The sequence below is a fragment of the Cryptococcus neoformans genome (assembly GCF_000091045.1).
Source record: "Cryptococcus neoformans var. neoformans JEC21 chromosome 8 sequence".
In the NCBI taxonomy this organism is placed as follows: domain Eukaryota; kingdom Fungi; phylum Basidiomycota; class Tremellomycetes; order Tremellales; family Cryptococcaceae; genus Cryptococcus; species Cryptococcus deneoformans.
Window position 1 is genome coordinate 380155 of NC_006693.1, and position 21161 is coordinate 401315.

At 48.6% G+C, this 21161-nt stretch overlaps 6 protein-coding genes and 1 pseudogene across 6 annotated transcripts; 5 read left to right on the top strand and 2 right to left on the bottom strand.

The window, feature by feature from the left end:
* The first annotated feature begins 344 nt into the window (after positions 1-344).
* Positions 345-3161, top strand: CNH02630 (annotated as a pseudogene).
* A 256-nt stretch (positions 3162-3417) lies between these two features.
* On the top strand, positions 3418-5249 carry CNH02620 (dihydrofolate synthase, putative). The gene is made up of 2 exons (XM_572569.2): positions 3418-3539; positions 3609-5249. Exon 2 carries the CDS (start codon positions 3612-3614, stop codon positions 5220-5222), a length of 1611 nt encoding a protein of 536 aa, XP_572569.1. The 5' UTR covers positions 3418-3539; positions 3609-3611; the 3' UTR covers positions 5223-5249.
* Positions 5250-5382: 133 nt separating this feature from the next.
* CNH02610 (hypothetical protein) lies at positions 5383-8374 on the top strand. Its single transcript, XM_572437.2, has 6 exons — positions 5383-5870; positions 5937-6098; positions 6151-6230; positions 6305-7009; positions 7084-7167; positions 7256-8374. The coding sequence occupies exons 1-6, from the start codon at positions 5432-5434 to the stop codon at positions 7904-7906; spliced, it is 2121 nt and encodes a 706-aa protein (XP_572437.1). The 5' UTR covers positions 5383-5431; the 3' UTR covers positions 7907-8374.
* Positions 8375-8724: 350 nt separating this feature from the next.
* Positions 8725-10276, top strand: CNH02600 (conserved hypothetical protein). The gene is made up of 2 exons (XM_572436.1): positions 8725-9122; positions 9219-10276. Exons 1-2 carry the CDS (start codon positions 8867-8869, stop codon positions 10226-10228), a joined length of 1266 nt encoding a protein of 421 aa, XP_572436.1. The 5' UTR covers positions 8725-8866; the 3' UTR covers positions 10229-10276.
* CNH02590 (cleft lip and palate associated transmembrane protein, putative) lies at positions 10254-13106 on the bottom strand. The gene is made up of 12 exons (XM_572435.1): positions 12989-13106; positions 12901-12923; positions 12456-12831; positions 11681-12380; positions 11580-11614; positions 11453-11515; positions 11231-11344; positions 11135-11144; positions 10902-11027; positions 10763-10788; positions 10628-10700; positions 10254-10555 (listed from the first exon to the last, which is right to left on the bottom strand). Exons 1-12 carry the CDS (start codon positions 13086-13088, stop codon positions 10402-10404), a joined length of 1800 nt encoding a protein of 599 aa, XP_572435.1. The 5' UTR covers positions 13089-13106; the 3' UTR covers positions 10254-10401.
* A 143-nt stretch (positions 13107-13249) lies between these two features.
* On the top strand, positions 13250-16799 carry CNH02580 (phosphoethanolamine N-methyltransferase, putative). Its single transcript, XM_024657706.1, has 3 exons — positions 13250-13340; positions 13413-13540; positions 13601-16799. The coding sequence occupies exon 3, from the start codon at positions 13604-13606 to the stop codon at positions 16715-16717; it is 3114 nt and encodes a 1037-aa protein (XP_024513378.1). The 5' UTR covers positions 13250-13340; positions 13413-13540; positions 13601-13603; the 3' UTR covers positions 16718-16799.
* On the bottom strand, positions 16800-21024 carry CNH02570 (ABC transporter, putative). The gene is made up of 5 exons (XM_572433.1): positions 20485-21024; positions 18552-20410; positions 18424-18495; positions 18223-18368; positions 16800-18166 (listed from the first exon to the last, which is right to left on the bottom strand). The coding sequence occupies exons 1-5, from the start codon at positions 20936-20938 to the stop codon at positions 17047-17049; spliced, it is 3651 nt and encodes a 1216-aa protein (XP_572433.1). The 5' UTR covers positions 20939-21024; the 3' UTR covers positions 16800-17046.
* Positions 21025-21161: the final 137 nt, after the last annotated feature.

The following is a 21161-nucleotide window of genomic DNA, read 5'->3' on the forward strand; positions in this document are numbered from 1 at the left end:
TTGCAGCCAAACTTGTAATGACAAGAGGCTAAACTAAATCAATTAGGGAATTCAAAACAGGATTTAGGACATCCCTAATAATAAAGCTGGTTTAAGTCAGAACTCAGAAGCCATAACTTTACGTAAGAAATTGGTATTAGCTGTCAGACTGTTTTCGTTGGAAATAAAGAATATCTTCTTTAAATTAGCTTAGATCCAGGAGGTGAGAAAGAATGTGCTGGAATCTCGCTCGGAGACCACCCGACGACGGCCTTTACATAGTTAACAACAGTCAATTCAGATCTTCGTATCTCTTTGGGCTGACGATGTCTCTGGAAATCGATCAAAGCAGTATATAAATAAGCATGTAAATACCTATATGCAAAATACAAACCTCCCTGCCAAACTTCGTTCTGAACTAATTAAGACCATTTCATAAACTTCATCTCAACTTCGTAACATGCATCATGGGCGGAGCAAATGGCTGAAATACTGAAGATCATTCATCAGTAAGGAATCTCTAAAATAAACACGGCTAAATATATGCTTATAATATTTACTGATAGTTTCATCCAATAAGGGACACAGAAACCATGCCTATACAGACGTTTAATGCCTTCAGCAAGCGAAAGTGTAAAGTGGTGCTAAGGGTCTCCTCCCTGCCGTGTGACAATCCTCAGGAAAGCGAAGAAGCGTCTCATATTGTCCGTGGCAATTTCCTTTGCCGCACCTGTACGGTCGGTGGGAGCCAAGCGGAAAAAAGGCACTCGGAGGTTCGAGCACTTCATCGAGTGAGTGATCTGTGTTCTTAAGTTTTTGCAGCTTTTATATGCCTTTACTTTAGGATGACAACCCTCCTCGAACCAGGCAAAGCAGCAAGGCCAGTCTTGAACAGCAGCTCGACGACCTGGCTATGCAAGGTGGCTGGGTGGATGTTGTCAAAAGGCTTCAAAGCCAAACGGGCCGGGAACCAAGGATTTCTTCACAAATGATTGGATAAGTAAAACTATCCCGCAGACCAGGAAACTCAAGGCCCAGAAAAAGACAAAGGATGAGATTTATAGGATCATACGTGATTGGTTTGACCAGCAGTCAGGTCTGAAAAGGAATCCTCTGTTGGATGTAGCTGGTAAGTTATTGTCACATAGTAAAAGCTTCATCTAACTGGCACTCATTGTTGAACAGGTATTTACTCAGCACCTTCGTACAAACAGTCTCGGAGAGCAGTGTACAAGATAGTGGTGAGGAAAGACCAGAAAGTTACAAAGGGAAAATTAATATAGAGTATAGAGTCTGGCCGAAAAAAAGACCACATAGTCATCTATCTAAATGAGCAGCTAGACTAACTCCGTCACTCATGTAGTAAGGTCTCGATCCGGCGCGCGACACGCCGTTCGGGTTACTACACACCTACTCTTTGGGTACGTATCATGAAATATGGATGGCGACATGTCGTGTCCAGGATGCCAAAGGATCGTGTTGACATTCTTGTGGCGAAGTTAGATTTGGCCGCGAAGGATTGTCTAGATACCGACAAACGTGATGCTTCATATATCTGGCAGTACTTTCATTCCCTCAGCGGGCGGCATTACAGATTCCTCTCACAGTCCCTGCCATTACAGCTCTTCGGGATTCTCACCAAAGATGAAGACAAGATAGCATGTCAGCTCATGCTCTCCATCGCGTCTTTAGGTGCTCATCTTTGGTTCCCCGTAATAAAAAATTTGGATAAATACATAGTATGTCACAAAGCAGACCTCCAATTTCAGTGTTATTCGGCTTACCATACAACGCAAAACTAGAATGATCTCGAAATCCAGATCGCAAATGTACAGGATTCCCTCGATGAGATCAATCCAGATTTTATTACAAAAAAGCCGAAAGTCCACTATCTCTGCTATGTCATACGAGACGTGCTTAGGTATGGTCCGGTAATGCATCAAACAACAGAACGGCACGAGAATTCGGCAATGTCGTTCGGGGTTGCACTATACGTGGGAATGGCCAAGCCAGTAGCTAGCCATGATGTGGCGGCTTGGTTTGCAGCTGGTATTTGTGCACATTTCATAACTGGTGGTCTCTTTGCCACAGAAACTGGTATATGGGGAGCAGGTAAAAAGGGACTAGAACTACGACAAGATCGCGGTCTCTGCACCTATCGTAGCTGGTCTGTTCCCAGGAAAGCCAAGAAAGGTATGTTCTGACTTTGAAGCCCTATATCACAAATTCCGTTGACGATTCATGCCCGCCAGGAAGAATTATTCGCCCTGGCAGGGCAAAAAGACCGTAAATTGCACACCGTCGAAGCTGCTTCGGGGGACCAATGCAAAGTGGGCAATTGGGTGGCTTGTAGGGATGGGGTAAGTTAGATGACAAAGGGGCATTTTGCCTGTACCAACCATAGTGGAATCCAACGTGTGCTTCAATCTCTGATACGTGTTGATGCTGACTCCCTATTAAGGCCGTGCTTTTTCGTTTCGCAGTAGAGCATGATTGTCTGAAGTCTAATTGTCCCATTCGAAGTCTTCGACCCCGCAAACAGGAGCGCCAAGTAACTTCTAAGATGGCTTATGGTGTGGACCATGTGGACGACGAGCATTTTGTGATCAATTTGCTCTCACTTCACAATCCTCACCTAATACGGGAAATTCTGCCTCCGATGCTGACACAGCCAAGACGGATATTTGAAGATCGTGAAGCTCACATAGAGCAAATGGTTCGTAAATTGCAGACTGAATCGAACCAGTGTGCAATGGTACAGTGGGCAAAGTCCTCGGATTCGATCTACCTATGTGCTTCAAGCGCAACGGTGACAAGAGGTGGCTGTTCCACCGATGTGTTGGATGAGCGAGAAAATGGGAGCCTGGGACACGGAGGATTCCGAGAGAGACCATTTGTGGCGTGGCAGTTGCATGGCTGATTCTTACATATTCTTTCAGATTCTATAATAGTTTCTTTCTCTTCTTTATGCATTCATAGACACCTCACAACACGGTGTACCCGTTGCTGAAGTGAGGAACAGCTCCAGTTCTCCCTTGAAGGATAACTACTTTGAGAAAGGGCTGGAGGGATGAGAGAGATAGGCAAAATGAGCGGTTGGCAGATTAGAGATCGAGAATAGTAAAACCTGATATCTCGCTGAACGAACATCAAATCACTCCTTATGTATATTTTATAATCTGGCCTCTATGTATGTCAGTTTGATGTCAAGTCAAGCATGCATCAATTCTGATATTTTGCAAGCTGGGGTCATATCATATTGCCGTCTCACTGCGCCTGATATTAGAGTAAGTGATTGATGTCAATCTGAGCATCCGGGAGGCATCAAATTCCTCAAGGCTCAAACTCGGTTCGCCGGGTATCGTTACGTAAGTTAATTCTTCCACGTCAGCATATTCCATGTGTTGTGTTGTTGTTGCTTTTCTCATCGTTCGTCGTCCTGACCGACGTGCAGTGCGAGTGGCAGCGCGTGGTATCAGTCTGCAGCTTGCAAGCGCAAACTGTAAGTTGTGTATCCGACGTCAACTATCCAAAACCGTTTGAACCGCACCTTACCTTGGGTAGATATATCCCGTCTACTTCACTTTAAGAATTTTGCATCACTAACCTGTTTTAACTGTTCCGCTTAGACGATGGAAACCATGCCCGGCCCATCCAAGAAGATGGAAACCATGTCTGACCCATCCGAAACTGAAAACCCACCTCATATCGAGGCCGCCGACCAAGAGATCTATACTTCTTCTAGTTCCACTTCAGCCGCCGATTCTTCAGCAACTGGTCTCGGCGAAATCGACCTCGGTCTCTTACGAATGCAGATTCTGATTTCAGCCTTCCCCCCTTTGTTGGTCCCTGCCATCCATCTTGCCGGCACCAACGGCAAAGGTTCGGTTTCCGCCCTTCTAGAATCCTGTTTCCTCTCCGCCGGCTTTCGAGTGGCGCGATACAATTCTCCGCACTTGCTCGAGCCGAGGGATGCGCTTCGTATTGATGGGTTACCGCCTACCGAGGGACAGTGGGAGGAGGCGGTGAGAATTGTGAAGGAGATTGATAAGGAGAGGAAGGTGGGAGCGACGGTTTTCGAGATTACCACTGCTGCTGCATACTGGTTGATCTACAATACGACTACTTGGTGCAAAGGGGGGGTGGATGTGATGATTATTGAATGCGGGATGGGCGGTGCCAGAGACGCCACAAATGTGATCCGGGCAGACACCGTCCTTGCTTCAGCACTCACCAGTGTGGGATTGGATCATACTGCCTTTTTGGGTGAGACAGTGGAAGAGATCACAAAGGAGAAAGCTAGTATTGCGGTCCAGGACGCGGTGTTTGTGATAGGGCCGCAACAGTATGAGGGGGTGGTTGATATGGCGAGAATGACGGCAGAAGAAAGGGGTGCAAAGGTTTTGGAAGCGCTCCGGACGGAGAGGGTGTCGAAAGAGATAGATGGACAGGTGATGTCTCTCAGGCCTTTTGAAGCGCCGCGTCCTGTGGAAGTGCGCACCTGGCTTCCTTCAATCCCTACTGCTACCGCCTCCTCTAGCAGTCGCCGTACCAGAAGCAGCGACCGCAACCGCAACAGCAACAGCAGCAGCATCACGACTCAATTATCTCTTCCTGGAAATCATCAGCTTGATAATCTATCTGTTGCCCTTACGATCCTCCACGGCATACGGCACGACACTCGCGCAAAACAAATTCTACCTCTTCTTGAAAAGTTGACAGATGCCGCTATACAGCAAGGAGTAGCTTCTTGTCAGTGGGAAGGCCGTTGTTCATGGGTACACTATGTCGAGAATGATCGAGGCAAACGACATAATTTCCTAGTTGATGGAGCGCATAATAGCGACTCTGCAAAAGTCTTACGGGAATACATTGATTCACTATTAATAAAGGAAAAAACCGATCAGAAACCGCGCTTTCGGTTCATCGTATCTTTATCTGCATCACCAGGCAAATCCATCGATAGTGTGCTTTCCCCCCTCTTACGGCATGGCGATGAGATTGAGGTGGTAGAGTTTACGACGCCGGTGCAAAATATGCCGTGGATCAAGGCGGTGCCAAGGGAAGAAGTTGCACAAACTGCGGGACAGCTGTTAGGGGAAGAAGCGGTTAGTATTGGTGGGATAGGGGAAGATGGTGTAAGGGATGCTTTGCGGAATGCGAAGAGTTCCGGGAGATTGGCGGTTGTGTGTGGGAGTTTGTACCTTGTGGCCGATGCCTATCGATTACTGAGGGGAGGGTAGTTATAACACATGTAACGTCTGTCGTACTTGGACGCAGCCAGTAGGCAAGAATACGCAGTGAGAAGACCGCCGGACAGGAGATTGGCGGCGAAGAGCGAAACGGGCTTCGCCGCGACGGAGGGGGGGCAATTATGTGGGGGAGTGTAATTAAGCGATATATAATTGTTGTTTGTCGGCGAGTTGGAGCCCCCCCGCAACTCCTGCCCAGCATGCCACAAGCCAAGTCGCTCGACGCTCTCCCCCCCGAGCTCCTCTCCCGCACGGCCCTCCACCTCGTTGCCGCCTCCCCCCGGCGCCACCCGTCCGCGCTCCTCCCCCTCTTCCTCACATGCCGCGCCGTCTACCACGCCATCTCCCTCCCCAACAACCCCCAGCTCTACAAAGACCTCTACTTTGCCACCTTCGACTACAGCGCCGTCCTCAGGCGATGCCAGTGGATGGAGACACATATATTCAAGGATGGATACAACATCCTCAACCTCTTATCCGACCCTCGTCTATGGGCACTTGATTACACAACAAGGTGGGAGATGAGCAGGAGGATGAGACAGATTGCAAAGCTGGGAAGGGTGGAAATACCCGGCGTCTGTGACAGGAGGCAGTTTATGCAAGATATGTGGACAGTGTGGTTTCTTGTGACGGAGAATGGTGCGTCACAGGTTTTTGTATTAAACTGTTTTTTGTCCTCGATCGCACCCGCTAACTGCCGGCCAGACGGCCGAAACCTGCCCTTCTTGCTCGAACAATGCAACTTGCGAGCGGCTCTTGCGACTTACTATAGAGATACCCTGTTGAAAGAGTCGCTGCAGCCAGGATACCCTACAGAAGATGGCGAAAAAGCCCTTGTCGCTTGGACTTGCATATTTGCGGGAATCGGTGAGAAGTGCTCATTCTTTTTTCTATCGGCTACTGATCCCTACTGCTCTAGACACTGTTGGAGAAGACACACCGGAGGAAGTAGACGAAAAGATCTTCATGCTACGACCATACGTCTTTGCCTGTGCCAAGGTTCGTTCTCCTTAGTACACGACCCCAAAAAGCTCTACGCTTTTTTGTTCAATTACTAAACAAAACCCCGACAGTACGACGTGTCATTCGCCCCTTGGCATCTCAAAAAACTCCCTGTCTGCGATCCTGGCTGCTCTTCCCACGGCGCCGACCCTACTGTCCGCTACCGAGCTATGACCTACAAACGATTCGGCTATTCCTGGCGCCGTTGCCCACCCCAGTTCGTCCTTGGCGCCTACGTCCTCTTCCTCCGTCTCTTGGAACGCCATCCCAACCGAATCGGCCTGCGGTCCGGCAGTTCAAGTTTCTCATACTCCCCCTTTGAAGTCGGTCTACCCGGCGTCTTTTCGACGAACAAGGTGCCTCTCTCGATCGAGAACGATAAAGAATGGCAGAGGAACACAATGTGTCAAGACTCGCATACAAATGAAGGTCTTCTTCCTTTGACGTACCGCGGCTCTATCCAAGGTTTTTGGAGGGGCAAATTTCTTTTTTACGACTTTGAATTTTATCGAGAGATTTTGTCGGGCAATTTGAGGGGAGTGTACACTGGTATGTTTGCAGAGCAAGCAGTGGAAGCAGAGTTGAGGGAAACGCTGGTAAAAGTGAAGAAGGAAGATGTCGGTGGTGACGGTCCGTTGCTCACCGCGGGATTTAAAGATATGGGAAGTTTAGAGGAAGAGACCAAGTTTTTGGAACAAGGTTACGGCCATGAGATTGTGCATGAGGATGATGAAGATGAGGAAGGTTGGACCAAGGAGATTTTAATATCCGGTAGAGTAAGTCTTTATATTCCCATTTCCGCTTTTCCCCCCGTATTTTGGCGTTTACTCACACACGCGGCAATGTATAGGGTCGTACCGCCTGGGGTTGGGCTCAAATACGTGGTAGGGTTAGAGCTTGGGACGGTCTTGTCATACTCTGTTTATCATACAGTGTAAGTATCAAGCAACCCCCAATCAACTCACCCCGCCACCTCTCCGTCTCCCCTTTCTTAACCACTTACTAACCATCAAAATCTAAAGCCACAGCGTGAACCGGGAACCCGCTGGCTATGGAGAGGCTACATCCTTACAGGAGGCTACCTCGTCGGCCGATGGCGGGATACCTTCACCCCCGAAACCTTGAGGGGTTATGAAGGCGCCTTTGGACTGATCAGAGCAGGGGACATCTATTACCCCGAACATTTCCCAAAGAGAATGGATGATTCCGCGGGGGTGAATCAGTTTGATCAGGGGGTTTTTAGGCAGATGCCGATTACAGGCGAGTCGTTGCCGTCTGCGGGTTTGGGAACGGGCTCTTCTGTCCCTTCTATCTCTGGCTCGACATTGACATCAGAGTGCAACCAGAACCAGAGCCAAAGCCAAAGCCAGAGTCATAACCAAAGTTTGCAAGACCAGAGCCAGATCCAACGTGTCCCCGCCGGACACTCACATCCTCATCATCATCCTCATCAACCACTCCAACCGGTTATGAGGAAAGATCTTCATGTCGTACCACAGGAACCGCTTCAGACGGCTCCATCCACCCTCTCCCAGTCACAGTCACAACCGAGATCACAACTGCAAACTCAGCCCCAGCCTCAGACACAGACGCAAACCGAAACACCTTCGCAATCTCGACCACAGACACTAAGCCCAGAACATGATCCTGGTACCAAGAGCGGTAGACAATAAAAACAGTAGATAGTATAAATAGACGAGTTCTCGTAAATCTGAGGTCTGAAATGGTCCGAGGGCTGAAGGCTTTGAGATTAGACATGGACTGCATATCCTCAATCTCCAGTCACAAGGCAGTCTGTGTAAAAGTATCTCAGGATGGATGACAGCTTCTCCAAGAAAACCTGGCAAAAGTACATATGTAGCATTCAAGTTTGACCTTGGATTTTGTGACTCTGGCAGCCAATCATGCTCTCAAAAGTTTTTCATCATGGAACATCAATAGGAAAAGAAAGATCTTCGAAATTGTTATCGATCTATTGTTACTACATAATATACTTGCATTGCCAGATAGCATATTAGCTTAGTTTATATATAAATATTTCAGAATCGTTTTTTTTTCCACAATTCAGCTATATCTGGAGCTTCGCCAGACAGGTCGGATTCCAGCTTCTATCAACATATACATGAAAATGCACTAGTATCACTGTACTACCACTTTGTATCATTTACTGCTTCATACCGAAAAGATCCTCCGTCCTGCCAATTTGTAATATGCAGTACCGAGAGGAGGAGAGAGGTGTATAAAATTGTTACCCATCATATTAATTAGTCAAAGTAATGGCCTCTAGTAGAGAGTGGTCATGCGTATCTGATTGTCTTTCCCTTGTGGAAGCATCTTCATAGCATCTCGTTCGTTGTGTGTATACTCGACGGACATCACTCACCACAACGGCTTTGGTTCCTTACGTTGCTGTACGAGTAATGTTCGTCACCGTCGGCATCGGTCCTTCCCGGCGATCTTTTTTGTCGCAATTAGTAACAAAATTTATAACCAACTACTCAAATCATACATTCATTCGTTTACTTTTTTTACCCTTTAGATTACACCCTTCGCATATTGCTGTTTAGCATCGCTCTTCCAGGAACTAGCCCGACAGTTACCAAGAAAGAATTCACCAAGAGAGAGCAAAAAGAATGGCCGCCCAAGCAGCTTCAGCGGCACAATCAGACGATGGTTTCCTCGATCAACTCATCGCTTCCATGCCCAAATCCACCGTCCCGCCCGAATCTGGTGTGGGCCCTGCAGCGCCGAAGAAGGAAGTAACAGTTGAAGACTTTGAAAAGCTGCTCGACTCCACTCCCTTGTTCATGCGAGAGACTCCGAAAGATGGAGACGATAATCCTGTCTTGGAAGCTTTGAGGAGTTTGGTTTTCGAGGGTGAAGGAGATGGTGAGTCTGTATACCCGGCACCATCTTTTGTCTTGGGTGTAGAGTGCTAATGTATGTGCTTTTTAATTGATTTATTTATTTCTTGCTTTGATACAGAGATCGCAACGAACTTTAAAAATCACGGCAATGAGCTCCATGCTCAGAAATCATACGGTGAAGCTATCAAGGCCTACTCTGAAGGTATCGACGCCCACCCCTCTTCTGCAACTTTGCTCGTTACCCTTTACAACAACCGGGCCGCATGTCATCTCATTCTGAAGAACTACCGTTCAGCTCTCAAGGATACCAGTGCCGTTATTGCACTCTACACCGCTGGCAAGATTCCCCAGCCGGACAAGGCGCTCGTAAAAGCTCTGTTCAGGGCCGCACAATCGCTAGTTCAGCTGAGCAGATGGAAGGAGGGGGGTGATGTTGTCGAAAGAGGAAAAGAACTCGCGGAGCAAGTGAAGGAGGACACGAAAGTTTGGGATACACTAGAGAAAGAAGTCGTCAAGGGCAAAAAGAGAGACGATGATCGGGTGGAGAGGATAAGGCGAGACAATATGACCAAGCTTGCGTTGCGCAAAGCAGTGGAAGATCGGGGTTTAATAGTCGTCGATACCCCTAGCCCACCGGACAACCCCCACCCTTTGCATTTCGACGAACAATCTATTCCTACCATCAACGAAGAAGTCGGTTGGACCCCGCCGCCTCCGCATACACCCATTGTTTTCCCTGTCTTCTTGCTTTACCCACCATACGGACAATCAGATTTCATCACTCATTTCCATGAAGATGCCGCGTTTGAAGATCAACTTTCAGCCATGTTCCCCGTTTCTCCATCGGCACCGCAGATACCATGGGCGGAATGGGATGAGAAACACGAGTACTATGTGCCTAATTTAGCTGTGTACGTGGAGACCAAAGAGAGGAGACTGTTAAAGGTCGGCAAGGAATTGACGTTGAGAGAAGTGTTGGGTAAAGCGAGGAGAGAAGCAAAAGGAGATGTTAAGAAGGATGGTGTGGTCTTGAGAGATGGGCTTTTGAGTTTTGTTGTGCTCGTAAAGGGGGCTCAGGAGAAGGCTTGGATAGAAGAGTTCAAGCGACAGAGAGACGAAAAGCAATAAGTGTTTAGAAACACATAACACAAAGATGCATATGACAATCTAATCCGACTCAAACCAATCCCAAACTTTTGTACGATGATTCCATATCTGAATAGGTCCCTCCACCTTGCGAATGATTCCTCCTCCTCCCTCCTCTTGTACCGCTCTCCAATAGACAAACTACAGACAAACTACTACTTTGTCTTTTTGGTCTCTTCCTTTGCTCCATCTGCGGTACCAACATCCTCCACCATACCTTCATTAACCTGACCATATTCGTTGACTCGTGAATAATCGATACGGTAGATCCATCGCTGATAAAGAAGGACGAGGAAGACGACATCGTCTCTGTTCATACAAATGTCAATAAATTGATTCCTGTCTGAGATCCATAATGAGATAAAATGATTGTACACGTACCGGAAGCAAGCCAATCGATGGAGCCAAGGCATCCTGATGCAGAATGCGAAAAAGTCATCGACCACGGTTGACACTAAATTAGATAGACATTAGTTCTAAAACATTTTGTTCAATGTCGACATGTGAGCAACATACAAGTCTTGTACATCATGGCTTTCATCCTGGAAACATGTATTCAGTCAGCAAAATCAAATAATAATAATAATCATAAGAATGAATCAATGGACGGAAAGGAAATGGTAAGGAAGGAGGAAAGGAAGAAAAGAAAACGCACGGCATGTGGGCCACACTCTTGAGCTTATAGTTGATGATCAACTGCGGAATGAGCTGGACGAAACCAAACATGTAGATGGCTTGGGCAAGGGTAGAAATAATGAACGAGTACCATCCTCGGTGGGTCCTATTTTTGTTGAGGAGAGAAATTAGAAGGGTCTCACGTCAGTCACTTTTCTCTTTTTTTTTCTCCTTTTCTTGCGAAATAGGGTCGTTGTGGGGTATGATACTCACTCGTAAAGCACTGGAAATGAAAGGGCGCAAGGGAGCACATCAGTATAGGTTATAAAATCAAAGAGTTTCAGTTCGAAATGGGATGGATATGCTTACAGGAATAGACAGTATAAGCGCCCAACAATGGGATAGCGAAATAGGACACAATCCTGAAAGCCAAAGCGTCGTACTCTTGAGTCTTTTTCTCATCCTCCGTGAGTTGGCGTTTATCTGTTTTGTGAAGAGAGAAAAAATGTAAATAGATACAGATAAAAAAGTACGCAGTGTCAATCAACGAGGCTCAGAATCCTTCATTTTTGGGTGTGGATATAAACGTACTTTCAAATTGGAGAGAATAACCGATGAAGGAATTGGGTGCAGGGCGGATACGGACGTTGGTGACTACAGACGAAAAAAAGAGGCGTCAGTTTCAAAGTCTTGGGTAAAAGAAGGGGGTTATGTTCACCTTTGGTGATTTTCCAAGCCTCGATCAAAAGGCCACTGCAGAGTACGTAGCATCAGCACGCCATCCTTGGAATTTTAAATACACAGTGACGGGGGACTCACATGCCCTGACCGAATAAGATCATAAAACTAGTCTCTTCCGAGCTATCATGCAAATACAACAAGATCACCAACTGTACAAAACAGTTGGTCAAAATCGTGTTGAGCGAGACCCCAACGAGATCCCTATCCTTCTTCCTCCAGTGCGACACATCACTAGAAAACGCGAGGAATTCGAATACAGTGTGGAGTAAGGTGACAATTGCGGTGGTGATGAGTAACCAAGGGTTCGTCTCGAGTAACGTCCGCTTGATCTCATCGAATTCGACTCCGCCACCGCCTTGGGCGGCGGCTTGCTCGAAAGACATGGTCATGGAAGCGTAGATTTGGTGTTTCATGTTGGAAAGAGCGTGGTAACTGATGTGCAAGGGGAGAGTCTTAGTAGACTCGTTAATTGGGGAGAGGCTTTCCTTCATAAGCCAGAAATCGTTGGCAAAGATGGGCGGGTAGTAGACTTTGGTACCTTCTGTTGGGCCGTCGACAAAAGTATAAGAGGGGGCGGTAGGGGGAGCGAGTTGCTGGAGAGAGATGGGCCCGCCGTTGGAGATGATGCTAAGAGTCAAGTTGTTGGACCAGTGAGAGACGATCTGTTGAGGAAGAACTTCGGTTGATTCTTCCTCAATCTTTTCTGCATCCTCTTCAGTACCTCCGATAAGTTTCTTCTCTTTCCTAATACGTTTCTTGGGGTAGTAGCGCGTCAACACTATTGGTCTTGTGTAAGCGTTTGCAAATCCTTCATGGGTCCTTCAAATATTCTCTTTCCAAACCAACCACTCACATTTCCTCTGACTATACACGGTACCAGGCTGCTTGTTAAGAGGGAGTCCACCATCCTTGACGAGCACAATGTCCAGCCACCAACTACCATTGTGCAAGACGCTTTCGGGGACGTCCAGAACAAGGTCGGCTTCACGTTCATCGTTCCAGTTACCGTAGGTAAGACCGTCCCACTGGACAACAGGATGCAAAGGGTCGATATCTTGACCAGTGGGGGAAGTGCTAGTGTAAAGAACCATAGATAGAGGGGTACCTAGTTCCCAGGCGGGTAGAGCAGGAGCCACGGCTGCGGACTGGGCTCGAGGGACGTTGGGCGCTGACGCGGTGTCGCCAGCTGTGGGCTGTTTTGCAGGAACGTTTTGTTGACCGATGCCAAGCTGTTATCCATGGTAAGCTGCTATACATCTAGATTTTTGACACATAGCCTAGCGCAGAGAAGGACATACATAGGACATGCCGTACTTCAAAGCTGAGGAGACAGGATGTCAGCGCGTTGCCAGTTGGCGCGGTAGCGATAGAGGAAACGGTACTGACCCATCTGGACCGCGAAGAACATGGCAACTGATCTGACTATGCCTGTAATCTTGCTCTGCTGCTGCTCGCCCTCTTGGGGCGCTTGCTGGGGCGGAGGCATGGCGAGGGGTGTTTACGTACTGGACGATAAGATAAGAGGTGGTTGATGGAAAGGGATGGCGAAAAGGAGGGGATTGGAGGGGAGGATCACTCAGGCACCATCACTCCATTTGCTCGTAAATTTCGGATACTGCAGCCATATATTATTCGTCTTCATCATACAGTATATCTACAACCCAGCAGCTTTCTCTCACTGCCCCTCCCCTCTTCCACCATCCACAATAAATACCAGCATCTCAGAGCCGCCTAGCAGGTATGCAGAACACCTCGCGGACTACGCAGCGCGCAGAGCTGACAAAAACTATGTTCTTCAATCACTCTGCAGCTCATTACCTCGTCCGCCACCAGAGCAGTATCGGTACAAGCTACCCAATAGACTACCCATAGACTTGCTCTCCCCTGGTGTGCAAGCCACTCTGCCGCATTCTGTGGTCATCCCGCGCATAGACACCGGTACGTACGCGTCTATTTGTCCATAACAATTACAACCTGACATTGATGACTGGACGGTAGAACATGTCCGAGGTGTCCCCACAGTCCCAATATGGTGGAGAACCGGACAAGCCAACAACAAAATCGAGCTCCTGGCTACGAAATCTTTCGCGGTCCAACCTTGCTGCTCTCATCTTGTTTTACGTCGCCTCCCTTCACGTCATTGGGTTGTACGTCTTCACGCAAGGGTTTCTCCTTTCCCGCTTGGCTATCCCCCATGTCTCTCCCGCCTATAACGTATCTAACCCCTCCCCCATATCCGCTACCCACTCTAAAGCGGTCATCATTGTCATTGACGCTCTTCGTACCGACTTTATCTCCCCGTACCACCCTCAACCGCCTTCACCCCATCATCATGGTGTCCTCTCCCTGCCTGCCGAGCTCACACAGAGTCGACCGGAACACTCCCTCATTTTCAACTCCTTTTCTGACCCCCCTACCTCTACTATGCAGCGCATCAAAGGTATTACCACCGGGTCGTTACCTACATTCATCGATATCGGCTCAAACTTTGCGTCAGCTGCCATTGAAGAGGATTCGCTCGTCTCTCAGCTCGTAGCGGCGAACAAGAGGGTTGGGTTTATGGGTGATGACACTTGGATGAACCTCTTTCCTTCTTCTTTCCATCCGAACATGTCCCATCCGTACGATTCCTTCAATGTTGAGGATTTACACACTGTTGATAACAGCGTCATCACCCATCTTTTCCCTTACCTCCATCCTTCCAACCAATCTCAGTGGGACGTCCTTATCGGTCATTTCCTGGGCGTAGATCATGTTGGTCATCGTGTGGGGCCTCATAGGGATACTATGACCGAGAAACTTACTCAGATGAACGAAGTGCTGGAAAAGGTTGTGGATCTGATTGATGAAGAGACTCTTCTTGTCGTTCTCGGTGACCACGGGATGGACGATAAGGGTAACCACGGCGGTGACTCGGAGATGGAGACCTCATCTGCTCTTTGGCTCTATTCCAAAGGCCCTATGCTAACCAATCCCGCGGTCGTCCAAGACAAAGACACCTCTGCCATTTTTAAATCTTTGCCTACCTACATTTTCCCGAAATCCACCATGCCTCTCAGGCAGATTAACCAAATCGATATTGTTCCTACTCTCGCACTTTTGCTCGGCGTCCCTATCCCTTATAACAACCTTGGGTCAGTCATCCCCGAGTGTTTCACAAATAATCTGGAAACTTTGGAGGTGGCGCAAAGGGTGACTGCAGACGGTATATGGAGATACGTCGAAGCGTACGGAGACAAGGAAGTCAAGGAAAACTTGAACAGCGCTTGGCGTCACGCCCAATCCCAATATCAAAAGGACAACCTGTCCGCCTCCATCATCGCTCATCGTGCTTTCTCCCTCGACGCTCTCGTCCACCTCCGATCACTCTGGGCTCAATTCTCCATGCCTCTCATCGTCATTGGTTCTCTCATCCTCGGCCTTTGCGCGCTTACCCTCATCGCACTTTACGTCGGTGTGCGTAACAATGGTGTGAATTGGGACGTTTATGCGCGATTGGCTTTGGAAACGGCTACGATGGGATCCACTGTCCTCGCGAGTATTGCAGGAACCGTAGCCGGGGTGTACACCGCCCGGCCTATCGTGGCTATCAAAGTTTTCATCGTTGCCGCAGCCTTGATCTCCGAGGTAATCCTCATCCTTCCCCTATTCGTCAAATCCTCTCTCTCTCTCGCTCTCCCTCTCCCGACTTCATTCTCCATCAACAGACATATCGGCCCCTTCATTCTTATTGTCCATGCGTTGTCATTCGCTTCCAATTCATTCATCATGTGGGAAGACCGGGTGGTTCTCTATCTCATATCTACTATCCCTATCATCTATATCATCCGAGCACTTTCCGCTCCTACAGCCGATATGCGTCTCAAAATCATCTTCCTCTCTCTCGCTTTCACCATCCTCTCTCGTCTGGCTGGAACGATCACCATATGCAGGGAAGAACAACAGCCATACTGCAGCGTCACTTTCTTCTCAGGCGTGACCGCTACCGCCCCTACATGGGCACTCATCGCTATAGTCCCGCTTGCCCTCCAAATCCCTCGTGCCATCGGTATCACCCTCTCCCGCTCCAAATCCCTCGCTGGGCCTGCACCTTTTATACTCGGTATCCTTTGGCGTGCCGTGCTCGTCGCCAACTCTGTCTACTGGGTCCTCGAGTTTTTCGAATCGTTCGACGGGCTCAATCCTGCCCGAATACCGCTGGTCAATTTCCTCAAACTCTGGCTCGCTCGATGTTCTGCAGGCGCGAGTTTAGGTGCTATCCCATATGTATGGCTCACTTCCCCCCTGTGTATCTCTGTAGAACGCACGACGGATCAAGCGACGGGTGAAGAAGAAGTGACAGTGTTTGGGTTCGCCAATGCCTTTGGGTCGACGTACATCCTGTATACACTCGCTCCTTTTGCGCTCATACATCTAGTGTCGCAGCCAATGGCCCAGTTCACACTGACCGCCTTTCTTATTGGGCTTCTTGTATACCTCGAATTGGTCGATACGAGACGGGACGCCATCATCCTTACAACATCCTTTGCTTCCTTGGGCAACAACAAGAACAACAACAACGCTTCTTCACCAGCGGGACTTGCCTCATTTGACCCGGCTGATACAGCGCAAACCATCGTACGCCCCTCATTCACAGATGTAGTCCCCATCGCTCTATCTGGGTTCCTCACATTCTTTGCGACAGGACATCAAGCCGTCATCTCATCAATTCAATGGAAATCTGCTTTTGTAGGCTTCTCCACTGCCAGCTACCTGTTCTCCCCTGTACTCGTCGTCCTCAACACATGGGGAGGCTTCTTCTTGTCAGCGATCGCTGTGCCTCTTTTGGCGATTTGGAATATCGCCCCCAGACCACGAGAGAGTATCCCAACCCTCGCGCATGCTTTGCAAGTGACGTTGGCGTTCTTGGTGTACCACACCGTGGTCGCGTTCGCCAGTGCAATCACAGCTGCCTGGTTGAGAAGGCATTTGATGGTGTGGAAGGTGTTTGCACCAAGATTTATGATGGCAGGCGTCACGTTGTTGGTTGTGGATGTAGGGTTGGCGCTGGGATTGTTTGGAGTGAGAGTGACCGGGTGGAAGGTCAAAAAGACGTTTGGATGCGAGAGTATATAAGAATCAAACGAGGAGAATAATGAAGAAGTTGGCGGTACATCCAAATCAAAAGTTGACAGGAAGTTACGAAGTTACGACGTCAATATGCATGGGTAGATATAACACATTGATATTTGATATGAACAAGGGAAGATTAATAACACAGTGTCTGTAGACCGGTATTTCAATAGAATGATACAGGCCGCGTGTTGCGATTTCACTCGAGTTGCTAGAAAGATCAGGGAGCGCCATTCCATGGCGGTTTTTTACTACTTTTCTATCAACCACAGACCCCATGAATCTGTCCGCAAACGTCATCTCCGTCCTCTAAAGGCTATCATGCCTGTCTATTAACGCCTGTTCTTCTTTTTCTTCTTCTCCTTTCTCGAATTGCCTCCACCATGACTCTTGATGGAAGCGGGCAGTGACGTGGGAGGAGCCAGAGCCTGTTCCGCTAGCCCAACCTGCTCAGAAGCTTGGCCTCCAGCGGGAGCAGGAAGAGTTTCGGCAGCTCGTACAGGGTCTTGACCTTGTAAAAGGGCAGTCCTTTCATCAATAACCTCATCCCCTGCTGCACCATTATCGGGAACGAGTCCCTCATCGATGTTTAGCCCCTTACCACGCTCAGGTTTTGGGCTCTTCAAGCCACTGGGACTCCTTGTCAATCCGCCTTGATCGCTTATACGTCGAACAAATCCCTTGATGGAGCTCAAGCGCTTTCGCCTTTTATCTTCCTTGTTAGTGGATGCACCGGGTGTGTCTTGTTTACTGCTATCACCGGAGACCGCATCAGACTTGACAGATGACGGCGATGCACGAGAAATGCTGGAGACTGAGGGCGAAGCGGATAGCGTGGAGAAAGTAGATAGTCGATGAACAGGTGTACCTTGGGCAGCAGGGTATGACGCACGTCGAGAGTCATAGACGGATGGGAAGGGTACAGTTTTGGGTGTGGCAGGGGCATTATGGTCCCCAATGCTTGGCGCAGAAGGTTCAGGTATGCTCGGCACCGACTCTGTAACAGATTCGCCAACTTCGCTGGACACGGGTTGCCTGTCCTTATCATTTGTTTCTTCGGGCTGCGAAGGTTCAGCGGCAGCTTCAGCGTAAGTAGATGGCATGTCTTTTCCTTCATGAGGCTCAGACTTGACAATCTCTGCAAAACTTTGTGCTCCAGGTTGATCCGCAGGAGTGGGGGAATCTACTTTGTACCCTCGTTTATCTACCGGCTCGCCAGTAGATTTGGTTCCTTCTTGCTGGTCATCTTGGTCCTTCAACTCCCCATTGGAGTTTGAAGTAGCGGCAACAGTTTGTTCGCTATTGTCACCCCCGCCATTTTGAGGCTTCTCTTCCCCATACTCTTCTTTTCTGAAAGCTTTAAAGTCATCAGCCGTAGGTAAGGCGCTCGCAAATTTGTCTATGGCGTCGCCTTCAAGGAGCTCGGCTTCAGTGTAAATCTGTCTCTTCCACCTTTGTTCCCGTCAAAGTTAGCCTAATGATCTTATATAAAGCTGGCGGGTACTTACATTCTAGCAAAAGCACCATTCTTGTCGATCAACTCCTTGTAACCTCCTATCTCGAGGATTTGCCCTTCCTTCATAACCATGATCTTGTCGGAATTGATGATTGTTGAAAGTCGGTGGGCAATAGAAAGACTTGTGCGACCTTCAGCCTAGTGGTCAAACTTTGGGGTAAGTGCACGTCTACCATGGCACAGCGATACTTACAAGTTTCGAAAGTGACTTTTGGATTTCACGCTCTGTCTCTGTATCAAGTGCACTGGTTGCTTCGTCCAAGACCTACTCGGTGTAAGCTTTTCGTGGCTATATCACGAGATCCCGACTTGATGACTTACGAGGATAAGTGGCGATTTCAAAAACATTCTAGCGAGACTAACTCTCTGCTTCTCTCCACCCGACAATCGCACTCCTCTTTCCCCCACAATCGTATCATACTGATCTTCAAATGTCATGACTTTATCATGTATCCTTCCAGCCTTTGCTGCCTCAATGATCTCCTCGTCACTCGCATCAGGCTTGCCGTATGCAATGTTAGCTCCGATGGTGTCGTTCCAAAGTACCGAGTCCTGAGGCACAATCCCGATGGCTTTGCGAAGTGATTCTTGTGTCACTTTAGAGATGTCTTGGCCGTCAATGTAGATATGACCAGATGTAATGTCGTAAAAGCGATAGAGGAGACGGAGGATGGTAGATTTGCCTGAACCAGTCTGGCCTACTAATGCCAGAGACTGACCTTTCTCCAACTTGAAGGAGACATTTTTGATAGCATCCTTGGTGCCGTCATAGGAAAATGTGACATTGTCAAACTCAATGACACCATCAGTGACCACCATTTCTTTGGCATCAGGATCGTCCTTGATCTCCGTCGTTTCCCCCAACAGGCTCAGCAACTTCTCGGCATCGATGATATCTGAACTGATAGTCTTATAAAGCGAACTCAACTGGTTGAGCGGTTGCGTAAACTGTCCAAAGTAGGTGATGTACACAACGAATGTCGCGGCGGTTGCTTGTCCGTGCATGATCTTGACCGAGAGGAATATCGCACCGACAGCAAAAGCTGTAACAAGCAGTAAACTTTGAACTGCGTAAATGACTTGAAGACCCATACGCCACTGGTAATCGACTTTCATCACCTCGTTGACAGCCTCTTCAAAACGGGCCACTTCGCGATGTTCAGAGGTAAAGTACTTTACGCTTTCCCAGTTGGTCAAAACGTCGGATACAATGCCTCGTTGTCGGACGTCGGTGTCAACGTACTCTCGCCTGAATTTTTGGCTGTATCTGGTGGCCAAAATGGAGAAAACGCAGTATGGGATCATGACAGCAAGGATCCCAAACGTGATCCAAGGGCCGAATAGCCAAATGAAGACTGAGAAGCCAATGACAGTGTCAGACAAGGTTGGCACAACACTGAATAGGATTGTGCGGAAAAGCTCATTGATAGCTGAACCTCTATCGATGATACGCATCACCTCACCCGTGTTTCGCCGGGTATGGTACGAAAGAGAAAGATCGAGGAGGTGGTTGAAGCAGACCATCTGCATTTCTCTGTCGGTGTATTGGACGACGGGAATCCAAAAGTATTGTTGCGCGATACTGATAAAGTCATAACTATTCACCATTCTCACTGCGAGGTATGCACCCAAAGCTTTCCAAACATCGCTACGATGCTGCCAGCTCGACAATGCCTGAACAAGCCAACCAAGGGTGATAGGCGAGAGAGGATTTAAGAAACGTTGGATCAGGATAAGTATCGCTGTGATGATCACGTAAACTTGGAGCTTCTTATCTGTGGACGGCCAAAGGGTGGGTATCAATTTTTTGAATTTTGGCCATCCCTCACTCCATGAAAGGACCTTTTTCGGCTGCCGCCTCGACCCCAACGCCTTGGTAAGCTTGATCTTCTTTTGCTTCGCTCGTTCTTCTTGACGTTGCTGTTCAGTCTGCTCCTCAGCCTGGGGAGGATTCGCGGGAGTAGTGGTGCCGGTAGCAAAGGTCCCATACGCACTTGCCGTGCCGGGTTCCAGCAAACGGCCGTTCGTAGCAGAATCGGCATCAAGGAGTCCGGAACGCTCACTAGCGGGCTCATAAGACACCCTTGGGGAGAGGGTGGCCAGGAAGAGCAAAGGCAGTATGAGGAGACGTGAAGAACTCGGTATAAGCGAGAGGATAGCGAAGAGCTTCTCAGAGTTGCCTGAATCATTTCATCTTGTTAGTAAATGGAAAATCTACAAGCTCTTGGAGAGAGGGAAAAACATGGAAACGAACCAGTATGCACTTCCCTTTTCACAAGCCATATGAGGTTAACAATCTCCCCGATGATACCCAACGAAGCAAAGACCGCCAAGCCACTTGAAAACCTGTTCCTCCACGAACAAGCTATTAACGCTACGCCCCAAGCCACCAGGCCGCCTAGAGAATACGCAATCTCCCCGCCCAGCTGTGCACCAGTGAGATAGAGAGGCAGATCATCGCCATACCGGGTCCGAGCGGATAGGGCATTCGCTACAAGGATAATGACGTCTAAGAATGATGTAAATGCAAGAAGCGCTAGGAGGGTAAGGATGAATGTTCGACGAGGGGATATACGTTGGACGGTTATGGGCACGAGACCAGGAGGAGGACGGGACTGGGGAGAGGAGGGGGTAAGAAGGAATGGAAGTGGGAGGGAGAGGAGGATGGGGTGGGTGTAGTGGATGATGGCGAGAGCGGGTAGCAGCATTGCGGCGAATGGCGAGTGGCGAAGGTATGGGCCAGCGCCGTGAGGGAAAGTAACGAAAAGGAAAGGAAGGCAAAAGGGAAAATGTGTGGTCAAAAGGTGCTGCATGCACGAACGGAGAGTGCTGCGAAAAGTGCGTGCTTTGTGTTAATGGAACAAATGACGCACGACGCGATGTCGGCCCGGCCGCAGTCTTCGAGCGACCATGGCTTTCTCCACAAAAACC